A 24,383-nucleotide genomic window follows, 5' to 3' on the forward strand; every position below is an offset into this window, starting at 1 on the left:
GCTTGACAGGCAGGCGCTTTGCCGCTGAGCTAAATCCCCAGCCCGAACTAGTATTAGTTTTATAATCAGGTAAATAATAGCAGTTCCATTAAGATAATCAGCTTCATGTGAAAACTTGAAATAATTATCAACCGTCTTTGATTTCAGTTATATTCTCTTCAGATGCTTTTCTCAAACCTTCAGACTTCCTAGGATTACTCATTTTAAAAAAATAGTTTAAAACTCATGTAATTCTTATTTTCATCCCTCAAAACAAAGTATTTTATAGTAATTGAGAAATATCTGAGTAAATATATGTCTTTAATTTTTTTTTTTGTACTGGGAATCGAACTCATGACCTCACACTTGCAAGGCAGGCTCTGTGCCACTAAGCTGTATCTCCCGTCCTGTCTGAGTAAATACAATTCCTATTTATGCTTTTAAAAATAGGCATGTTTCCTATGAAAAGTTACTGCTACTGAGAGTCTTATACCTGTGCATAGAAAATTATTTTTCTGAATTATACCTGTGAATAGTCACCATCTCATGGCCACTGCCAAGGTGTTGGTGGCTTATAGTCTCAGAGTAAATGATTAAATAATGTACATCCAATAATTCTAAAGGTCATTTTCTACATGTATTTTATTATTTATTTGTGGTTTGTTTTTTGACACAAGGTCTCACTCTGTATTTCAGGCTGGCCTTGAACTCACCATGTAGCCCAGGCAGGCTTCAAACTTCCAGTGATCATCCTGCCTCAAACTCCCAAGTGCTGAGATTACTGACATGCACCACCATTCTCAGCTAAATTTAGTTTCTAAATTTGGATAAACTTCTCATCTACTCATTAAATTTCATATAAGAAAATTCTTTATAGCTCAGGTTTTTTCATGTTATTAGAAGGTATTTTTATGTTTCAAATTTTTATTACTTCAATACATATTTGCGTCATATAATGATTACATTCATTATGGCAGAAGCTAATTTTATTTTTACTGTGAGATTTCCAGTCTGTTTGGAAAATGATTGAGACTAATGTAGAAATAAGATTCTTCACTTAGAGAATTGATACCCAGTAAACACATCAATTGGTTAAGTAGACCCAGTTTTAGCATAACATACATGAGTAGAATATACATGGATTGTGATATAAGAAATAGTAAATTAGTCTACAAGGAAAGCCTAGAGAACTTATCTACATATATCAAAGTATAAAATTAATTAAGCATATTTCTGAGATCAGTGTCTACCTCTTCCTCTAGAAATAATGCCCTGGCTTGAGAGCACATATCTGGTATTTCAGTCAGTTTTGAATCTTAAACAGATCAGAGTAGCTGGCCAAATAATGCCATAAGAATTTATTTAATCCTGTTTTTTATATTTAATCCTATTCTTCCTGTCTTTCTTACTGTAACTACATCTGACTTGTTATTTTAGTTAGAGTTCCTATTTTTAATAAGCAAGTCCCTGGGTGGAGAACATTGTCAGTGAGCACGGAGACCTGGAGCGGCAGCTGTGGTCAGCGCAAGAGCACTGGCTCCCTGTGGAAGGGACAGTTGTATCCTGGCGTCAGCCAGTTGTTAGATAGCAGGACCCCTGCCCGCTGCGGTGAGGTCTGGCGGGAAGGTATGCAGTGTGTGGCGGGAATGAGAAGTTTTGGTTAGTCTCACCATGTTTACATGTAGACACTAGGAATCAAAAAATTGTTGTTAGATTAAAACACTTATGGCTTCTGGTTTGCTGCTTATTGACCCTAAAGGCTTGTCACAGACTTTTAAATTTTGAGTTGATATAAAAAATTTTTTTGTAATTGGTGAAGAAATTTTTGAGTAGACAGCATCTCTATATATTATTCTAAGCACCAGGAAGACAGGGGTGAAGATTAGGCCCTGTTATTATGTAAACACAAAATAATTGCGGATTTTAGTTACAAAGAAATACAAGGGTACGTGGATAATGGCCTGAGTGAGCTGTGTTAGCTCGGGCAGTCAGGGCCTCCCTGCAGAGCGCTGGGACAGGTGTGCAGAGGAGGGAGGTTCGGGCAGAGCAAGGTGCAGATCTGTTGGAGATGGGAACTCGTCATCTGTGTGTAACCAGCAGTAGTGCTGAACTCAATCGACGTGTGCCGCAGCAGGCAGTTTGTGTCATTGAACACTCTGAAAGCTGCAGCACCACTGGTAACCAGTGTGAACTGCTACCCTCACACCTCAGAAACATTTTACACCTTTTGTATGTGACTGTGAGACTGATCTTTTAGAAAAGTGGTTTTTGAACTGTTAACAGAATCCCTTTGTACTCCTAAAATATTACTGAGATTCTGAGAGAGCTTTTGTTCATGTGGACTGTGGCTATTTACTGTAAGAAATTTAAATGGCTAACTGTTAAAAACATTTATTCAGCCAGGCATGGTGGCCATACCTATAATACTAGCACTCTGGAGGCTGAGGCAGGAGGATTTCTGGGAGTTCGAGGCCAGCCTGGGCTGCCTGAACTGCATAGTGGAACCCTGTCTCAAAAAGACAAAAAAACAAAAAACAACAAAAAAATTGACTCATTTTAAAAATAACATACCCATAATATGTTAATATAAAAATACCTGTGAAAATAATTGTTCCAAAACAAAAAACAATTTTGTGAGAAGAATGTTGCACATTGTTGCAAAACTCTTTAATGTCTGACCTGATCTCACATCTGCTTCTGCATTCAGCAAATCTGCTATAATGTGTTATTTTGATAAAAGCATATGAAGAAAATCCAGTCTGACACAGATGCATAGTTCGACAGGGAGGAGTACAGTATTTTCAGAACCTTCATGAGTAAATGTGTGGTTTAAAATCTTAGGTTTTAGTCTTTCAGAAGATGCTGGTTTGCTGTGCTATGCAGGCCTGCCAGATGTTGACTCGTTTTATTGTGTCTTATCAGAGGGCCACACTTGTTCTCACGACCACCAGTGTTACCAGGAAAGGCTTTAGGTATTGTATTAAGTTTGCAAACTCATGGTGACAAATAGAAGTTTTCTAAAATTCTTTCTTTTTTCAAAAATTAAGCTCAAATAATTATAATTGACAATAAATACTCTTAATTATTTGCCTTCGAGTTCCAAGCTCATTTTGTTCTCTCCAAAGTGTGTCTGCCGGGTAGCGGACCCTGTACGTCCATGGTGTCTGTGAAAGACTGGCCAGTTCGTGCCATCTCCCAAGCGGGACACTGCCACTTTCTGTGAAGTGTGCCACTGTGCTCTTTACGGGCTCATGCCAGTTTGTCAGAGAATAGTAATAGTAAAGGCACATGCACCCAAGAGTTGAGATTTAAAAAATTAGTAACTTTTCACTGCTTTACTGAGAACAGTAATTCAACTTTTCCTTTCTTTTATGTGAGTATATAGTCTCTGAATAATGCAGAGACTATTACCTTGATTCTTGCCAAGTTACAGAATTTTTAATCATTAGGTCTTTAACAGAGCTGAAATTATCAATGTCATTGTTTCAGGATAAAGCATGAGACTTTAAAAAAAATTACTCACTATGAATCTCATTACAAATAGCATTTGTTGTCAGGAATTCATGTAAAAGAAGATATTCTATGATGAAATGTTGCTGATATGAACAGTTATGAATAAAACAAAACATCCAGCCACGTCTTCAGATTTGTCCATTTGTCAGGCAAGAATGAAATTCTGCAGACGGGCGACTGATCGTTCTTTGCATTTGCGGCCACACTTGGACAGGCGCTAGAGAGCAGCAGTGCCTCAGTGCTTCCCGCCAGCTTTCGTGCAGTCACCCCGGCCAGGTCCTGCGTCCCCCGACCAGTGTGTCCTTCTCCAGCCAGTGCGCTTGGATTGCTCATCCTTTTGTCATTTCTCGTTTGAAAAGCTGTCATCAGTAATTTTATTTTAAAGAGCACTTCACACCTGAGTTTGGTAGCCTACACCTGTAATCCAGCTATTTACATCCCATTGCATCAAGACTGTAAGTTCAAGGCCAGTTTGGGTAACTCTGCAAGACCCTGCCTCAAAATAGAACGTAAAAAAGGAGCTAGGGGAGTAGCTTACTGGTAGAGCACCCTTGGGTTCCGTTCCTAGTACCACCAAAGAAAAAGTATATTACATTCATAGTTAAAATACTTAGTCCTTTTGTTTAATTCTAAATGGTCTTAAAATAAAGCCACAACTTAACTGGTGCTGTACCATGTTTGAAAATATTTAGTTGTAGAAAGCACAGTAGGTTAGAATATTAATATCTGTAGTGCCAAGGACTAGCTTTAGTCAGATTCCTATTTTTGTTTTTATAGTTTGGCCGTTTTATTTAGAATAGATTCCTGCCTTTTGTGAGTTAGGGAAGTCTCTGATTTGTCAGTTTCATCCCTTTCAGCATCTCCAGATCTAGCTAATACAGCTTTTGCTGAGAGAACAAATCTTCTGAGTTTTCAAACGAACAGTTCACCCTTAAGTATAAGAAAAAAATTGCAGATAAACTTTCATTGGCTTTAAAATGAAATACTGCCAAATGCTGAAGCAAAAGTATGTAATTGTGGAAATTTTTCAAATTTTAACTGCAAAGTAAGACAAAGTGTACTTGATACATTTCTAGTAAGCAGAAGAAAACTTCAGGATTTCAAAATAATGATGTATTGTTTGATAGTAAGGCTATAGAGATTATAGTAGATAAAATCTAAGATAAAGCATATAAAGGAGTTGAGAGCAAACTGAATTAATCTCAGAGACCACGTTATGCACTAAACCCACTACCTCAAAAATTTCTAAGAGCTGGGGATGTCGCTCAGTGGCAGAGCACCTAGCTAGCACACACAAGGCCCTGGGGTTCTAGTCCCAGCACTGCAAAAAATGAAATTAGAAAACAGCATGCATTGCCTTAGCTGTTGAGAAAAGCTAATACATTGTGTAGCCTTTAGAAAACCCCACTGTTCACTTCTAAGACAAATTGAAATAGCAGATAATATCCTAATGGCAGAAAATAGTTTGTTTAGACTTCCACTGACCTACAGGAAGGATTTCATATCTGTGTATTACTTATGGCTAAATAAGCCATTTTATGGTATTATCGCTATCATTTCCTTCCACAGTATAGAATAGTTTATCTCAAGTATTTATGTCATTACCCTTTCCAAATCAAGTGATTTTTCTATACTATAATAAAATCAAAAGTACCTTGGAAAATACAAGTGTCTCATATTTAAAGCATGGCTAACTTTAGTTTGGTTTTTCATAAAATTCTATTCATATTTCCTACTATATTTCTTCATACCTGCTCTTTCTAAAATTCATGTTAAGAATTGACTGTATTGGTTATATGATTACAGCATGTGTGTTAAAAGCTTTTCTTAAAGGAAAGTGTATGTTAAATCATATTTGCTAATAGTGACCTTGATTCTTTCAGTGTCACTAAATGATACCTGCAAAGCATTCTCAAGTCAGGGCTCTTAAGCACCTGACCTTTGGAATATTAGTTATGATTTGGAATATTGCTTTTCTTCTGTGCCAGTTGTGTTCTGTGTCAGCTCCTTAGAAAACTTATGCAAATTGAATTGTTTTGATTTTTAAAATTCTTACTGTTCTCTCTTTCCGTAGGGATTTTGCTGTAGGAATCTGTAACAAAATCAGTGAAATGATTCAAGGTATGTATGGTTCATTTAGTAAAAAGACCTGACAGTGGGATTGATATTGATAATCGTTGCTAACATTTATTAAGTACTTACCTTGTGCTTGTCACTGTTCATGCAAGTAATAGTTATTAAACATCTCCCACCTGCCAGGAAAAGCCCTAGCCCTCATGTTGTCAAGGGTGGAGTGGGCAGAGATATGATGTGATAATTCAGGTGCTATGGAGGAAATGTGAGATAGAAAGGAGAGAGAATCCCAGGAGTAGTGGGCAGGGCGGGAGGTGGACTTGTCTGTTTTGTATATGTCACTTCCTTCTGAGGGAATGAGACGGGAAGGAAGGAGAGGAGTGGCCCATGCCGGACAGGGGAGGAACGTTCTGACCTGAGGGAGGTTGGTGTTATTAGGAGCTCTGGAGTTTGTCTGCTGCTGTCCCTCCCGTGTCTTCCATTTGTTACTAGAATCAAATCCAAATTCCTTACCATAGTCTGCAAAGCTCTAGTTTCCCAGTTCCACGTACTAAATGATGCCTCCTGTGTGTTAACCTCGTTTATCTTTATAACATTTGTTAAAGGCAGCTCTGGGACTGCAGCATTGCACAGCTCTAGAGAACACCACTTTCTTTGTGTTCTTACAAATGGCATTCCTGTGAGTTGTGCGACCTGGCAGCTCTGGGTAGGTGATACTGCTGGATCCAGTTTACAGCAGAGGAAGTAGAGCCACAGTAAAGCTCAGCCATTTGGCCAGAGTCCCCAGCTACTAAGTAGCAGTTTGGCTTTGAAGGCTGCACTTTTAATCACACCGTTATCATCCTTTTCTAAGACAGGAATTTTTGTAGTTATATTTTGGATACATTTAAATTCTTTACACCTAAAAATAAAGACAACTTGCTCACTTTGCATAAATAAAAAAAATCACTTAAAGATCAAGATAATGTGATTGAGCTTTCTCCTGTTCCCCTTTATTCACTTGTTATTTTTTTCTTCTACTACAAGGCATTCCTGCAGATTGCCTTGATTATAGGAGAAAGCAGCATCACTCACTCACTGAGGAGGCTTTTATTAAACACCGACTGTCGGGCTGGGGATTTAGCTCAGCGGCAAAGCGCCTGCCTGGCAAGCGCAAGGTCAAGAGTTCAGTTCCCAGTACCGGAGGGAAAAAAAAAAAATGCCGACTGTGTTAGAGGGGATCTCATCGGAGGTGGGTGGCATACCTGAATTAGAATAATTCAAGGAGGGGCTGAGAAAGGAACCATTTAGGAAGGTGTGGGCGGGTAGAAGCTAATGCAGTCTGTAAGCCTGGTGATACCTTCCACCACCTCTGGTCTAGGCGCCGAAGTGGGTACTAGGAACTTGCAGTCGCAAGTGCCACTTTGAAAATCTGACCTCTTGTGAGCATGGTGTGGCCCTGCAGAGGAGGGACCAGGGACTACATACTGGGACCTTACTCTCTCATCTCTGCTGGGGCTCTCCATTGTTGAACTTAGATGGGGCAGGTAGCAAGGGAGTGGATGGATGTAAGCTCAACATTCGAGCCTCTGGGGTGCTGGAGAGCTTCGTGTATCTGAGTGGTGATCATGTAGACTTAAACAGGTGTAGAAATTCATTAATCTGTACTTCCACTCACTGCTTTAGTCTTTGAATTTTATCTAAAAATAAGTAAGCTTGGGGTGTGATTCAGTGGTAGAATGTCTGGTTGGCGCATGAGCCCTGGGTTCAGTGCTTAGCACTGGAACAACAGCAAAAACATTTAGGCTCAAAATAAATACATAAAAGAACAAGAACTAGGAGGCGAGAGCAGGAAGAAAACAGAGGATGTGGGTGGGGTGGAGGAAGACTGGGACCTAAGATGGAAATGGAAGGGGAGTTGTAGGAAGAGGGTATCTGATGTTTCGCTTTAAGCTGCTTCTGCTTCTGCAGAGTTACACCTCCAAATCACCTTAAATCTTAATCACGAAGATGTCTGAAAGCATTGACAAAGAGTCCCTCTGACTGCTGGGTTGACAGTGGGCTTGAGGAAAGAGGGCTGTGAGACAGGAGGCTGCCGCGGGAAAAGGCCTAAGTAGGGAGAACACTTAGGAGACTGAATAATTCAGTCAAGAGATGGTGGTGGGGATGGCTCAGCATGCTGACAAGGGGGAAGACACAGATTTGGGTTATATTTTGTAGCTAGAACCAACAAAATTTGCTAATAATTTTGAAACTAGGATGTGGAAAAGAGGGAGAGAGGGAAGAAGTGAAAAAAAGCTCCAAAATCTTAATGGCTGTAATCATGCAGTTGTCACTTACTGAGGTGCTATCATTTTTGGTTGGTCAGTTTAGGGGTGAAGATCAGAAGTTCCCTTAAAGAAGCTCCCTGTTAAGTACAAAAGCTGCTGCTGCATGCTACTGGAGGTGACTGGAGGTGGTGGGATATGCGCATCTGAAGTTCGGGGTGGGAAGGAGGGTGGGCAGCAGTCCTTAGCTTGTCACCGAGGCGGAGAGATTCTCAGCTCAGAGAAAATACAAAGGCTTGGAGAAGAATTCATTACCAATTTAGTGCAAGACCAGAAATTAAACTAAGGGGAGGAGACCCTGAAGGAGATTGAGAAGAAACAGCTAGAGGAAAGGGGTAGAAACCAGGCAAGAGTGAAAAAGCAGAAGCCATTGGGAGAGTTTCAAGGACAGAATAGTCTGTGTCAGATGCATTTGGTACCCTAAGAATCAAAATAGTAACAACATGGGCAGCATGTGACTCCACACAGAAAAAAACAGATGGTAAAACTGGCCTCATTCTTCTTCCTGCCTCTTGGTGATGCTCTTTGCTTTGGCCAAACCCAAAGAGAGAGGCCAGATAGCAAGGGAGCTTGTAGAGAGGAGCCGGCATTTCATGTGGAAATACTCTCTTATGTTCATAGCAGCAGTCACTGTGGGAACTGATCTGCAGAGTATAGAATGGCTTTTAGCATGTTTATAGCATGTTGCAATGAGAAATTTTTGTTTTCTAGTACCACAAAGTCATGCCACAGAAGAAGCAGATTTTTTTGTTTTTGCTGAACTCCGGTGTTGACAAGAAAAGATGTACTGGGGTTAGTCATCATGGAGTTCCAGCTGTAAAGGGAGCTAAAACTCAGAGAACATCAAAACCAGTCTACACAATCCATTCCTACCTTAATCTTGATTAAGCTGTTGAAGAAAATAAGTAATTGTTCATACATGCAAATTGTACTCAAGTGTGTATGCATATACAGAGTCTGCCAAAAAGATGCATCCACACTTCAATATTCCGCACTAATAAATGTCTAGACACCAACGGCCACCACTTTGAGCACCTCTTGTAACTGTAGAGGCCAAAAGTAACTTGTATTTATCTCATGATGTCTCAATAAATTCAGTATTAAAATATTTGTACAAGCTTTCTTTTCCCGATATATACATTTTCAGGCAGACTTTATATATACTGTACGTGCATACTTGTGTGGGGTCTTTATGAATATGAGAAGAAATAGGAAGCAAATATAACTGCTTTCTACTGTGTCTGTGGGATTTTCTGGCAGAATGCTGATAAGGGCCAGCATGTAGTTTTATACTAAGGTAAGTACTTTTGGAAAACTGTTGAACCACTGATGACTTCTAGTATAATCTTCAGTGTTATAAACATGAGAATGTATCAGTATATGACTTATTTTTAAATGGACATTTTGCTGATTGAATCAGATCCTTGTAATCTGAACTGTTATTGAGGATGCTGACCAGAAACCTCTGAGAAGTCTTCCTGTACCTAGGTTTAGCTACCCCGGTGGACTTGAAGCTGAAGTTGATCCCCATCCTGCAGCACATGCACCATGACGCCATCCTGGCTTCCAGCGCGCGGCAGCTCCTGCAGCAGCTGGTCACGTCCTACCCCTCCACCAAGATGGTGATCGTTTCTTTGCACACTTTCACTCTGCTTGCGGCCTCATCCTTGGTTGATACACCCAAACAGGTAACTTCAATTTTCTCCAGTAACCTTCCATATTAAATATATGATAAAAAATAAGGAAGTAATCTATACATTTTGGTAACATTAAGGTCCTTTTCTCCAGTGAAGATCAATCACTGGAATTTCCTTGTTTATATTCCTGGAAGCTGTAAAGGAAACTGTAACAGGATATGAAGCTGTCAGTAAAGGAAGAGTTGAGATTCTGAAAGGGCCAGCTGTCAAATGGTATTTTACACATGGGGAGAAAGAGTTTCAAATGTGGGCACATAGCTGATAGGTGACAGGGTCCGATTTAAAGGGAATCCTACCGCAGATCTGAAGTTCACTAACAACGCTGCATCCCTAGTGAAGATTTCAGTGGAAGTATTGTTCCTGGAGTAACTTAAATTCTTTTGTAGATTCAGCTTCTGTTGCAGTATTTGAAGAATGATCCCAGGAAAGCCGTAAAGAGACTTGCTATTCAAGATTTGAAGTTACTTGCCAGTAAAACACCACACACTTGGAGTAGGGAGAATATTCAGGTATGTGGGACTTCGACCATTAATATTTCATATAGATAAATAATATAACATGAATAATAAATTGTAATAAGCTGCTTGGCATCATATTTTTATCTCTGTCATCTTCTCAATGGTTGACTATGAAAAACCTCTTAAGAGCATTGTTAATGTTGTGGGAGAAGTCATTTTATCAGTGGCAAAATAAAGAAACCTGTCTCTCAATGTTTAAGTTTGTTTTAGTGAGTGGGCTTGCTTCTCAGTGTCTTAATTTTCCTGTAGCTGCACTGAGGCTAATTCAAAGCTCAATTTATTCCTCTCTCATTTAGTCAATTTAGGGAGGACAACTTAGGTGCCAGCTGTGATTTGGTATAGCACAGCGGCTGGATGGGTAACATGGCAAAGTGGATTTCTCCTTTTCATGGATTGAGACAGGGTCTTAGTTTATAGCCCAGGTTGGCCTCAAACTCATAGTCTTCCTGTCTCAGCCTTCTAAGTGCTGGAATCACAGATGTTAAAAGACATTCTTGACTTTGCTTTCATAAACACAAGAGCAGATCTCACTCTAGGCTGTTGAGGTGACATCTTGCACACCATTTCTTAGCTTAAATTCCTGTTTCATATTTATTTTTTCTCAAAATAAAACCTTGTTTACCCATTACAGATAACAGATGAATACTATTTTTAAACACTATCTAAAGTAAAAGATTGTTAGAAGTTGACCTTTATTGTCATGGATTTAATTTTTGTCTCTTGGCAACAACAAGGCCGTAATGTATTAAAATTGTGGTAGTGCACACCTGTAATCCTACCACTTGAGAGGCTGAGACAGGAGGATCACTAGAGGTAGAGGCCAGCCTGTGCTATATTCTGAGTTCAAGGCAAGCCTGAACTAACAGCAAGACCCTGTCTGCCCCATCAAAAAATACTTGAATTTCTGTTTATGAAAACTAAGCAGCTGTGTTTCATTGTTTTTGTTTGAAGTATTCTAAACGTGTTTTACTATGTTATTTGATACTCACAAATATCACAAGAGATAAGGACAGTATTTGCATTTAATTGATAAGCAGTTAGAATTCAGAGGGATGTAATATGTTTAAAAGAGCTTCTTAAGAGAATTTAATTAGGCATTAGTTGAAAGAGCTGTCCTCTGGTCCCTTACCTAGTAATTTTTCTGCTACTGTCCTTCTGAAAGCGTACTTTAATTATTTAAGGGAATCTGTGCACAAACCCAACTTAGGTATTTAGAAAGATAAGTGAGGAATATTGTGTTACTCCTTCCCATTTTTTTCTTCTACAGAGCAGTGCAGAGAACAGCCATGTAGCTCAGTTCCTTCCCTGACAGCTGTATTGATCCCATTACATGGATGTGCCATGACTTCTTTGCTCCTGATGGATTATTTCCAACGTGGCACTATTGCAGATTGTGTTCTGTGAGCGTTATTTCTCTCCTGGTGCACATGTGCAAGAGTTTCTTCAGAGCGGAGATAGGAATGAAATTTCTGACTGTATTTTCTTTCAGCCGAACCAGGTCACGTCACACTGCTTTTCAAAATGAATGATCCAGTTTGCATTCATGCTGTGTATAAGAGTCCATGTTGATCTACACCCTTCTATATCCATAGTAAAAATAAGCTGCTTACTATGTTCATTGGCTATTTGGATTCCTTTTTTATAATGTGGCTATATAAGTCTCTTGCCTATTTTTCTGTTTATTTGGAGATGCTTTTTATATATTTTGGATAAACATACTTTGTTAGTCATTGGCAAGTCCATAAAAAAATTTGACAATTTGGAATTACATTGAATGTAAAAATTGGTTTGTCAGAAATTGATATTAAGACAATAATAAGTCTTCCAATGCATGGGCACACTAGGTCTCTCTAATATATCTCTTGCCTTCGTCTATTTTGTTTGATATTAATATAGCCACGTTAGCCTTCTCCTAGATATATTTTATTATAGCTTGTGTGTTCCCCCACCACTTTGTGCTGTCATAGGTGGGGCTTTTCAGAGGTGGCTGGATCAAGAGTGTGTGATGCTGGAATCAAGAGTGCGTGGTTACTAAATTAGTCCACTGATTGGTTTGGCACAGCTCTGGGTAGGATTAAGGTGTCCCATCCTGGGTATGAGTGCTACCCACTCTTAGGCGATACTTCTTGAATAAAATATAGGGACAGAAAGAGGATCGTTGTTTGTTCCTTCCTTGCTGCCTTCTGCCTGCCACAAACTTTCTCCTCTGTGATGCCCCTCTGCTGTGCCACCCTGCCTTGGAGCCAGCCAACTATGAACTAAAACCTTAACAAACGATGAGCCAAATAATCCTTTCTTCCTCTAACTTTGGGTGGCAGGTGTTTTGTTTCAGCAACAAGAAAAAGTCTCTAAGAAAGATTTACATGGCAGATTGTCATAGCTTTGCTTTGATTCTATATATTTTTATATTTCTGCTATTTCTTATAAATATCACTTAATTGAATTATTTTTAATTCATCCTAGCAGACTTTGTCATTTTCTAGTGGGGCCTTTGATTCATTTACATATACCGTGATGTATTATATAAGAGTTAAAATCTGCTGTCATATTTTGTGCATTCTGTGTCTCTTCCATTCTTTTCCCCTTTTTTAGGAGGGCTGCTTCCTGGACTGTTTTCAATACCTTACTATGTGAAGGTGCTTTTCAGAGTAAATGAACCAGTTTGCATTCCTGCTGTGTGTAAGAGCCCATTGATCTACATTCCTGCCAACATGTAGAATTATCAGTGTTTGATTATAGAATTACCAAATTTTAATTTTGCCCACTTAGAAATAGTTTATGATATAAACTAGTTATAGCCATAACACAACTATTCTTACTTTGAATAGGAAGTTTGCAGTCACTTTATATTGTAGTTATTATCCTGGAAATGTTATCCCATGCATAGTTATTATGAAGTCTATGGTTAATTTTGCTACAAAGACGTTAGGATGCATTTTAACTCCATTTACATCTGCATTAGTCCAGTTTCTGTTGCTTCCTGATGCATACCGCAGACTGGGTTAGTTCTGACAGAAAGAGGTATTTTTGGCTCCAGGGTTCTGGAGGCTCATGGTCGAGAGGCCACATGTGGCGATGGCTGCCTCACACACACCACAGGGTATAGCGTGGCAGAGTCAGGGAGCGCGCATGAGCCTGTGTCTCTTCTGCTCTCTCTTCCTCTCCTAAAGTCACCAGGACTCAGCCATGGAGGCTTCCTCAGTGACCTCATCTACTACTAGTCATTCCCAAAGGCTCAGCCTCTGAACACCATAGTTGAATTAAGTGTCCACCGTCTTGATACCTCAGAATGTGGAGTAAATTTCAATACGTGAAACCAAAGGGAGCGAGTTCAGACTGTATCTAAACCATAGCAACATCCCTGTAAATGTGTATGTGTTGTCCTCATAGGTTTCAGTTCTGTCATTTGTTATCATACAGTTTTGTTACTGCTTTATAGCTGCAGTGTGCATTGGGACCTTCCACTGTCTTCACTTCTCTTCTTGCACCGTGGATGTCCTCCCTGGGATGCTTTCCTTCTCTGTAAGGTCCTTCACTGAGTCTGGTGGGAACTCTCAGGATGCCTGTCTGTCTCTTGACGCTCATATGTCTTTATTTTGTCCTCAGTCTTCCCCCTTCGCTGGGGATAGAATTCCTAGGCTAGCATTCTATTGTCTTGTGGCTTCCATTAATACTGCTGAGGGGCTGGGGAGTTAGCTCAGCGGCACAGCGCCTGCCTGGCAAGCGTGAGGTCATGAGTTTGATTCCCGGTACCAGAAAAAAAACTGCTGAGAAGTAGCTGTACTCCTTTGAAAGCTTTAGTGTTCTTTTTTCTGCTTTTAAATTTTTCTGTGACTTGGTGCTCTGCAGTTCCACATGAAATGGCTGGTTATGGATATAATCGCTTTAAACTTTATAGATTAGTTAGGCTTCTTGGATCAGAAGATTGGTGTCTTTCAACAGTTTGGGGAAATTGTCAGTCATAGTTCCTTCAGAATCTGCCTGTGTCTCCTATTTTCTTCTCGCTGTCTATTTAAATTTATTCTTTATTGTCTTACTTTTGTTTCTTCCTGCTGTGTTCTGGATAATTTCTTCTTATATACGTGTTAGTTACTAATGAACTCTGCAGCTTATCTGAGGTCCTTCCAGGTGTCTTTCTCCTGTTTCTGTTGGTTCTTTACCACAGTACCCATTTTTCTTGTATACTTGGTTGCTTTTTTACTTTGCACTGCTCATTTTCCTTGAAAAAGTCTGTGGGAGTTCTCTGAGGTTCAGAATGGAAGTGCACTCCTAGAAAAGAACCATTTGCTTCTGCTGGGCAGAGAGGTCAGATGGTAATAAATGCTGTGGAGAAAAATAAAGTAGAGAACGGGGATGAGAGAGTGTGAAAGATGGAAGTCGTTACTTAAAAATGCAGTGGGCAGGGAAACCCTTTCTAAGAAGTTAACACTTGAGCAAGGACCTCAAAATGTCAGCCTACGAGCCTCTTGGGAAAGAGCGGTACCAGCAGAGAGGACAGAAAAGGGCCTTCATGGGTGTGAGGTCAGTGGGACTGCAGACAAGAGGAGATTAATAGGAGATGTCTGTCACTTAGCTCTGAATCCTTTGCATCTCAGGACTGTGAGGCAAATGTTCCCCCACTGAGCTGCATGCCCAGACCTCCCTTTTTCTTGATTTCATTAGAAAGCTCCTTGGCTTTCTCTCTCCTTGAGAAATGTTTAGTACATTTAATTTTATTTTTCTTAAATAATAAAAGCATTATAAAGCTTTTAATTTTCCTATTAATGCAGATAGGCCACACTTCATAAATTATGTGTTACATTGTCTCATTGCCATTAGTTTGAAATGCATTTTTAAGGCAGATTTATTATGGCATAATTTATTTACAGAAAGCTTTCTAGATGTACAATTCAGTGAGTTTTTACAAATCATACAGTTGTGTTACTGTTTCAACAAATTGAGGTGTAGAACTTTTTTCAGTACCGGGATTAGAAGCCTGGCCTTTGCACTGAGCTATAGCCCCAGCCCTGTTTTTCTTGTTTTTTGTAGTTAGTCCCTAACCCAGCCCCTGTCAACCACCAATCTGCTTTATGCTTCTATAATTTTTGTTTTTCCAGAACAGAAATCGAATTATATAAATGGAATTGTTAGGCCTTCTTTCACTTAACATAATGTTACGATATTCATGCTGTGTGTAGCAACAGTTCTTTTCTTTTTATTGTTGAGTAGTATTTCAATATATAGACTTGCAATAATTGTTTTATTCAGTTGTAAGTTGGTAGATACTTTTAGGTGTTTCTAGTTTTTAACTCTGATGAGTAAAGCTGTTATCGTATGTAGTTTTTTTAGGTAAACAACAAACCGTGGAAATGCCCAGTTGTGTGATACATGTATGTTTAATTTTAAAGGAAACTGCCTTCTGTCTTAGTCCCTTTTGTTACTGCTACTATAAAATATTGTTGCTGACCTATTCATTGACCATAGAAGAAAGTTGTTTTTCATGGTTTTAGATGCTGAGAAGTCCAAGATCAAGGGTCTGATATCTGGTGAGGACTTTCTTAATGCATCGTGAGGCGTAAGGACAAAGGACAAGAGAAAGAGGCAGAGGGGCCAAACATGTCCTTCTATAAGGAACTCACTCTAGAGCTAATAAAGGTACCTGCAGTATCACAACAGTGATCCATTTGTAAGGGCAGAGCCCTCAAGGCCTAATCATTTCTTAATGGTTCTGATATTTTACAGAACTGGGTACTGGACTCAGGGATTTTACACTGAGCTACTTCCCTAGTTCTTTTTATTTCTTATTTTGACCAAGGGTCTTGCTAGGACACTAAGCTGCCAAAACTGTGTTTGAACTTTTGATCCTCCGACCTCAGCTTCCCAGAGTGCTCGACCATAGGTGTCTATCGCCACACCCAACTTCTACTTCTTAATACTGTGGGAGTAGCCGTTACATTTCAGCCTGAGAATGGAGGGACAAACAGTCAAACAGTAGCGCTGCCACACTGTTTTCCAAAAATGGCTGTACCATCTTACACACAGCCAATAAGATATAAGCAGCATAGTTATGTATCTTTGCCTGTGCTTTGTTTTGTATGGCTTGTCCAAGCCTTTCTAAGAGATGCATAGTGGTGTCTCCTCATGATTTAATTTACATTTCCCTAGTGACTAATGATGTTGAGCTTCACTTGCCCTTTTTTTTTTTTTTTTTTTCCCAGTACTGGGAATCGAACTCACGACCACGTGCTTGCCAGGCAGGCGCTGTGCTGCTGAGCTAAATCCCCAGCCCCTGATGTTGAGCTTCTTACAGCCTTGATGTTCATATCTCCTGTTTGGTGAAGTGCCTATTCTAACTGTTCATTTTCAGTTAGGCTTTTTATCTTACTGAGTTCTTTTATATTCAGGACACAAATCTTTTTATCAGATGAGTATTTTGCAAATATTTTCTTCCAGCATGTGCATTTAATATGGTGTCTTATTTTGATGAAATTCAGTTTATTAAAAGTTATTTTTTAAGCAGATTATGTTTTATATGAGAAATCTTTGCTCCAAGGTCACAAAGATTTTCCCCTTTGTTTTCTTCTAGAACTGCTAGACTTATCTCTCTGTGTGATCCATTTTAAGTTGACTTTGGTATACGGTACAAAGTAATGATTGAGGTACATTTGTATCACACAATATTCCAGCACTGTAGAAAAGACTTACCTTCTCTTCATTGATTAGCTTAGCATCTTTTTTTGCAGATCATTTAACCAATCTTAGTAGATCTATTTCTGGATTCTGTTCTGTTTTATTGGTCTATATATCTATTCTTTAGCCAGTACAAAAGGCCAATAAATATGTGAAAAAATGTTTACACTATCTCGATTACTGTAGCTTTATGTTAACTCTTGGAATCAGGTAATAGGAGTCCTCTATTTTTGTTTTTTTAAAAAAGGTTTTAGCTATTCTAGGTCCTTTGCCTTACTATGTAAAATTTAGAATTTGTCAATTTCTGTTTTAAAAGCCTCCTGGGATTTTGATTGGTCTTCACATCTATAGATCAATTTGAGAATTGACATCTTAATAGCATTAAATTCTCCGACCTATGAATATAGTATATCTCGTTTCTTCAGTTTCTCATCAGTGGTTTGTTTTCCAGCATATAAATCTTGCACATGTTTTTTAGGTTTATTTTAAGTATTTGTGGGCTATTAGTGCTGTTGTAAATGATTTTTTTTTTTTTAATTTCCATGAGGCAATTTTTACTTCCTTTTTGACCCTGAAATTAGTTTCAATAGTATTTTCTACCTTTTTTTTTTCATGGTCCTGGAGACTGAGTCCAGTGCCTTCACACTAGGTTACCAGGCCTTTTTAAAAACCTCTTTCTTTTTAGAGACAATGTCTCACTAAGTTGCCTAAACAAGACTCAAACTTGGGATCTTCCTGCTTCAGCCTCCCAAATTGCCACTTTTAAAAAGTGTTTGTTAGTATATATTTGCAGAAATGTACATTCATTGTGTGGAGTTGGTACAATACACCCTTTACTCTCTCCCCCCCGTTTCTTGGTCTCCTTCTATTTTGCAAAAAATCTATCTCCCTGTTTGCTATGATCTATCTTGTATTTACTCTTTAAATTATAATTATATACTTTGGGTTTCTCATATAAGAGAAACCTTGCAACATTGAAGCATGTGTGTCTGATTTCAGTTAACATTATTGTCTCAAGGTGCATCCATTTTCCTACGGGTAACTTGAATTTATGGTTCGTTATGACAGAGTAATGCTCAGTTGCATATATAAATACCACATCATCTTTATCCATGCATCTTTTGGTGTACATGTAGGCCACTTTCAACATTTAGCTGTTATGAGTTTTGCTGCTATGATGTCTTTAACTCTGAGGAAGATACCTTGAGGGGAATAGCTGTGTTGAATGGAATTTCAGTTTTTTGTTTTTTGAGGAATCTCCATACTGACTTCCAGAGTAGTTATACTAGTTTACATTTCCACCAGCAATGTAGAAGGGGTCCTTTTCCCTACAGCTCACCAACATTTGTTATTATTTGACTTCTTGATGATAGCCATTCTTTCTGGAGTAAGAGAGAGTCTAGGTGGTATTTTAATTTGCATTTCTGTAATGACCAGAGATGTTGAACATTTTTTCACATATTTATTGGCCTTTTGTACTTCTTCTGAAAAGTGTCTATTCACTTCAGTTATTTCATTGGGCCTTTTGCTTTGGGGTGTCTAACTTTTGGAGATTCTTTATATATTCTAGATATTAGTCTTCTGTCCAAGGAACATTTGACAAAAACTTTTTCCTAGTCTGTAGGTTGTCTCTTCACTCTGTTGGTTGTTTCCTTTGCTTTGCAGAAGCTTTTGATATGATCCTATTTGTTGATTCTTGATGTTATTTCTTGTGCAGTGGAGTTCTGTTCCAAAAGTCTTATGCTTGTGTCTTCAATAGTTTTATCTATTTTATCTTCCAACAGTTTGTTTCTGTTTTAATATTTAGATCTGTGGTCCACTTTTATTTTTGTACATGTTGAGAAACTCAGATCTAGATTTACTCTTTGTATTTCACAGCACCATTTGTTAAAGAGGCTATCTTTGCTCCAGTGCATGTTTTTGGTCCCTTTGTCAAAGATCAGATGGCTGAACGCTTTTTTATTTTTTAAAACAAGGTTTTATTGAGTCAGTAAATTGACCAAGAGCTCAAATTTGCAGTCTTCCTGCCCCAGCCTCCCAGAGTACTAAGATTACAGGCACGTACCACTCCCAGCCAAAGTCATTTTTTATAGTCATGTTTCTCTTTTTAAATTTAATTATCTCATTGATTCTACAGCTTACTATTATTTCATTTACACCATATCTTTTCTCTTTGAGATATTTAGTTCTGATTCATATTTGTTTTTCCCATAAAGAATTTTTTCCTTTGACTGAAAACCAAGTGTATTGATTTTAATTAAATTAATATAGTAAAATAATCATTTTTCAAAGCCAAGATATAAATTTAGAATATTGAAATCTATCAGAAGAAAACAGGCATAATTATTTTACCTTTATAAAGTAATGATATATTGACTTTAAAAGTTTTATTCACAGTTACCAAAAGTAATTATTGTTCTAGGACTTCCTTCATTACTACTTCCGTCTTTTGTGTTCCACTTGACTAATCTTATTGCTGAGTGATTTCTTTTTTTTTTTTTTTAGTTTTATAATCCAAACTCAAATCATGTATACTCCATTGCTACTTTTATTGGTTTAATGCTGTTTTATAAATTTCATGTGGATTCAAATATCCAAAGCTATCATACAATTTTAAAAACCAGAAGGAAGAGCTAAAATTAATATTATTAATATAATCAAAACCAAAATAATTTCATAGCAACTAAAATATTTTAATGTGTTTATATTTTCCTTTGAATTTTTTGATGACTTAAATGTTAGTATTGGGGCTGGGGATGTAGCTCAGCGGCACAAGCGCCTGTCTGGCAAGCGCCAGGTCCTGAGTTCAATTCCCAGTACCAAAAAAAAGAAAAAGAGTAAGAAAAAAAAATATGTTAGCATTAAACTTATTAATCCTCTCATTTAGTACATTATTATCTGTAGTCTTATCTGAATAATTTACAGTATTCTGGTATCAGAGCAGTCTTATCTGAACAAATAAATCTTACTTGGTTTAAACAACCTCTATTACAAAGCAAAGGTTACTTGTTCTAGATATCCTCAAAGGTGTATATTTGGCGTTATCTCTCCTGAGAGTTTTTAATTTGTATTTATAATAGATCTAAGAGGATGACAGGTTATGCCTGAGAGAATTAGTTCTTTCAGTAATCTTTTTCTTTGAGGTTATTATAATAGAGACACAAAAACTATTAGAGGTGCTGTGTCTTGAACACAGTACTTTCAGACCTAACATTCTTCTCACTTTTAAGGAGTGTAAACAGTTGAATGCCATACATTCCCAGAACTCTAGGGCTGAGTCAAGAGGATCACAAGCTTGAGGCCAGCCTGAACAATGTAGTGGCTTGGTAAGACCCTGTCTCAAAATTTTAAAAAAGACAAGAAAAGAGAAGTGGGGGCTGGGGACTTAGCTCAGTGGCACAGCACCTGCCTGGGAAGCGCAAGGTTGAGAGTTTGATTCCTGGTACCGGAAAAAAAACAAAAAAAAAAGAAAAGAGAAGTGAAGTGAAGATGTAGCTCAGTGAAAGGACCAGGGTTCAGTCCCCAGTATCGCACAATAGAAAGAGAGGGGGAAGGAGGGGAAGAGAGAGAGAGACAGACAGACAGACACATAGAGACAGAAAAAAAGAGCTACTTTTTACCAAACTTCTCTAGAACACATCCCTGGTGGCCAGTCCCATTGCAGGGTAAAGAAGAAATCACTATTTAGAGACTGACCCAGAAAACAGTAATTCAGGCCAAGGCCCCTGGTTGAGCAGTGAGTTAAGCTAGCATAGAGGGAGAAATTCAGACCAAATAGTCAAGGAGAAAGGCATTAGTGGTAGTGAGAAAGGGGAATCCATCTGAAAAGATCGTTTTTCCTCTTTGTGTGGAAAATGCTCTTAGTAAGAGTAATTGTGTAATAGGTAATGTCCTTGAAACAGAAACTTGAACCAGATTCATCACTGAAATATGATTATATGCTATTTAGAGAACTTTATGATTTGCTCTGTTGAGTTTCCTTATTTGAATCAATGAACCTTACATCATTATGTACTTACGGAGACCATTTTAGATACCCAATAATGTGCTATATGGCAGAAATTAGAAGGTAACATTATAAATCATTTTATAATGAGATTTTCTAATGTTTTAATTTTTGAAATGGTGAAATTACTCTTTTAAACATCCTCTTATTTAAAATTTCTCAAGTATTTGAATAAACCAAAACTATAGTATTGACTAAGCACTTCTTTATAAAGCACTTTCTTTTGAACTTCATAAAAAGCATTGTGACTGCTTGTATTTCTTTATCCCTTGCTTTTTTAAATATACTTTTGCATTTATCAGATATACTGAGACATTTAGAAGCTCACCAGTGTTCCTAATGCTAAATCCACAGGCTTTCTCTTCCTTTCTTGTGTTAGATTTTTGGCATTGACAGTCAGTCCACCCCTTCTCCTTGGGGTCGAGTCCTTGGCCTCTGCTTTCTTTCCTTTACTCTCTCACTGGTGGCCTCTCACAGTGTAGTGTGTGGAGCCTCTCCATCTACGTAGTGCATTGAGCTGAGCTGCAGCCTTACTCTCTAGCATAGTAGTCTGTGTAGACTGCAAAGTGCTTTGACTTTTGGTGGCTGTTTAACCGATGTCACCCCATGTTTAAGATTAATTTATTTGTTTCTGTTTCTTTCTTTGAGACAGGGCCACAAAAGGGACTATTATAAAATACTTCTCACCTACTTTCTACCATGCATACAGCTCCTTTGGCTAGTGCCAGTGTCTGACATTTTACATATTTTTCCATAGACATTTCAGGGGGAACTACAGTTCTTTATAAATATTTACTACCACTTTGCAGAGAGGTTGAGACAAAGATTTCAGTGATTGGCAGAGCCAGAAATCGGATGTGAGTCTCCCAACTAAGAATGCACTATATCTTGGATTCCAAATTGATGAGTGTTTCTTCTTAGAGAGTTCACATCTCTTATTTTCTGTCCTACCTCTAAAATTGGCTTAGCCCCATAAAGCCTCAGTCTTCGTAAATGGAATCAACATTATCTGGTCACCACATTTGAAATTGTATAATAATCATTGAATCCTTAATATCCATTGTGTATAATTAGTGACTTTCAAAATATCTCTGACTGGCTAGGGGCGTAGCTCTCTGTTAAGAACTCATGCATGAGGCCCTGGCTTCAGCTCTCGCACTACAAAAACAAAACAAACAAAAAAACACTCAAATTCTCTTTCCCTCCTCTAATCTCCATCCCTACCAGCAGACTCTAGTTCGGGTGTCTTCACTGCCTGTCCAGATACTGCCAGAGGCTATAGTCTGGCCTGTGAAACTCTCTTTCTTAACTTAGTTTACCATTGCCAGAATAATCTTCCTCTTTGGGGGTGTGGGTGGGTAGGTGCATATGTGTACGTTATGTATGTTTGGTTTGGGTTTTTTTTTTTTTTCCCTCCACTGTCTTAATTTATGTTTATTTATTCTCTGCACAGATATTTTGTCCTGGTATTCATCCTTTGGTACTCAGCTGGAAAACTAGAACTTGTTGGTGGTGTCTTGTAACTCACTTCCCTTTCCAACCCAAACAGTTGGAACCAGTTAACAATGAGTATCAAGATACCGCTGTAGATTGGAAAAATCCCCTTTGGGAACATAGTTTTCCAGCAGAGAGTCCAATAATGCATATTTAAAAAATTTTGAGTATTAATGCCAATTGCCTACTAGTGAGGTTTACATCAGTTTAGCTCTCTATCAACATCAGTGAGGGGGCTGGGGATTTAGCTCAGCGGCACAGCGCCTGCCTGGCAAGCGCAAGGTCGTGAGTTTGATTCCAGGTACCGGAAAAAAAAACCAAAAAAGAGAAAAACAAAATCAGTGAAAGTACGTATTTTCCCTCACTCTTCAGAGTTAGGTCTTTATCTTGCACAATCTGATTGGTAAAAGGCAGCACTTCTTATGAATGAGACTAAAATCTTATTTTAAAAGCATTTGTATAAATTATTTTTGTGAACTACCCAGTGTTTGTTGGGTTTTTGCCTGCTTAGTACAAGAACTTTTTATATATTAAGATTGTTGGTCCTTATTGATCTTATATCATGTGAATTTTCCTAGTTTTGTCAGTTATTGTTTTACTTTTGGTTTTTCATGTAAATTCTTAGTATATTTTATAGCTCTGTTGTTATGGTTTGTGTCTGTGTGTCCCCCCAAAGCCTCATGCGGTCATGGGGCAGGCTTTTAGAGTTTGATGGATTATGGGTGTGAGAGCTACACCCACCCTGGGGTGGATAGTTTGCATATGTAAGGGAGAGCTAGAGGGTGCTTGCGACCATTCCTCCCCCATTCCTCCCTTGTGTGTGTTGTTGCTTTTGCTGTGTTCTGCCGCCATGAGCTGTAGCCCTCTGCCATGTGCCACTCTGCCTTGTAATCTGCCAAGTATGGACTGAAACCTCCACAAACTGTAAGCGAAATGAACTTTTCCTTCCTTAATTTTGGGCATCAGGTATTTTGTCCCAGCAATGAGAGAAAAGTAACCAAGACATCTGTTATTAACCATAAAAAAAGAAACATTTGATTTGATTTTACTCATGACTAGCCAGTTTTCCTTGTAAGCTTTTAAAATGATACTGCTGATTTGAAATGCCATTATCATATATCAAATTTGGGTATATATTTGAAACTATTGCTTTCCACATTTTTTTCTGAATGTTTTGGGGTTTTAATTCTTCCATGTGATCTTTGGAGTCAAAGTATCTAAATCCCCCCAAAATTTTGTTGATATTTTTGAGATCTTAAATTTATTACTTAACCACTTCCAGATTTTTTTATTGTTCCCTTAGACTTGTTAAGTTTTGCTCATTTTCTGCTCCCAATTCCTCTTTGTGGGAAAATGGAATTAGTTTAACAAGACGGTTGCTTGACTATTTATATCACATGCAATCCTAAGCTGCAGAGTAGTACCATGCAGACTGAGGCAAGGGTCAGTATATTGTGAGCAATACCCATAGGCCACTGCAGAGGAAGGCAAACTAGCACCTTGTTTCTGGTTACTACTTCAGGCCACTGCAGTGAGTAGTAGAATAAATGAACAAAACTGGGAGGATAGCTCTACTGACTTATAAACTACTAACTTATAAAAATAAACTAGTTAGAACACTACACTCTGTTATTGTAATGCACATAATATAAAATCTCTACCACTGAAGTAAGTAAAATATAGTGGAACTTTTAGAATAATTTCGCATTTATAGAAAAACTAAGAAAATAGTATACATATACCACACTCAATTTCCTATTAATGATTTTTTTACAGTAATATGGAATATTTGTTATAAATGAATACTTGTTTATTATTAATCAGAATATATATTTTATTTTTCTTAACTTTTTTTTTTTTCAGAGTTCCACATTATATTTAGTATCATGTCTCTTTATATTCTCTTAAGGAGTTTAGCAGTTTGACCTGAGGCTTTATCATGGAAAAAAGATCTTAATACATAATTTTTCTAGGGGCTGGGGATTTAGCTCAGTGGCACAGCGCCTGCCTGGCAAGCACAAGGTCATGAGTTCAATTCCCGATACCAGAAAAATAAAAACCAAAACCATAATTTTTCTAAAAGAGAAGTTCAATGGAGTTAACAGTTTAAAAGTATATTGATGGCTTA

General features: G+C 38.1%; 1 protein-coding gene across 3 annotated transcripts in view; it reads left to right on the plus strand.

The window, feature by feature from the left end:
• Ints7 (integrator complex subunit 7) overlaps window positions 1-24,383 on the plus strand; it is a 71,801-nt gene that overhangs the window by 17,949 nt on the left and 29,469 nt on the right. For all 3 annotated transcript variants that reach the window (XM_013520176.1, XM_005374746.2, XM_005374750.1), the window contains 3 exons: window positions 5,567-5,613; window positions 9,360-9,559; window positions 9,955-10,077. In XM_013520176.1, coding sequence (XP_013375630.1) covers window positions 5,567-5,613; window positions 9,360-9,559; window positions 9,955-10,077 — 370 coding nt within the window. The remainder of the gene's footprint in view (window positions 1-5,566; window positions 5,614-9,359; window positions 9,560-9,954; window positions 10,078-24,383) is intronic.

This window comes from Chinchilla lanigera, unplaced genomic scaffold, assembly GCF_000276665.1.
Source record: "Chinchilla lanigera isolate Chin_1 unplaced genomic scaffold, ChiLan1.0 scaffold00005, whole genome shotgun sequence".
Taxonomy (NCBI): Eukaryota; Metazoa; Chordata; class Mammalia; order Rodentia; family Chinchillidae; genus Chinchilla; species Chinchilla lanigera.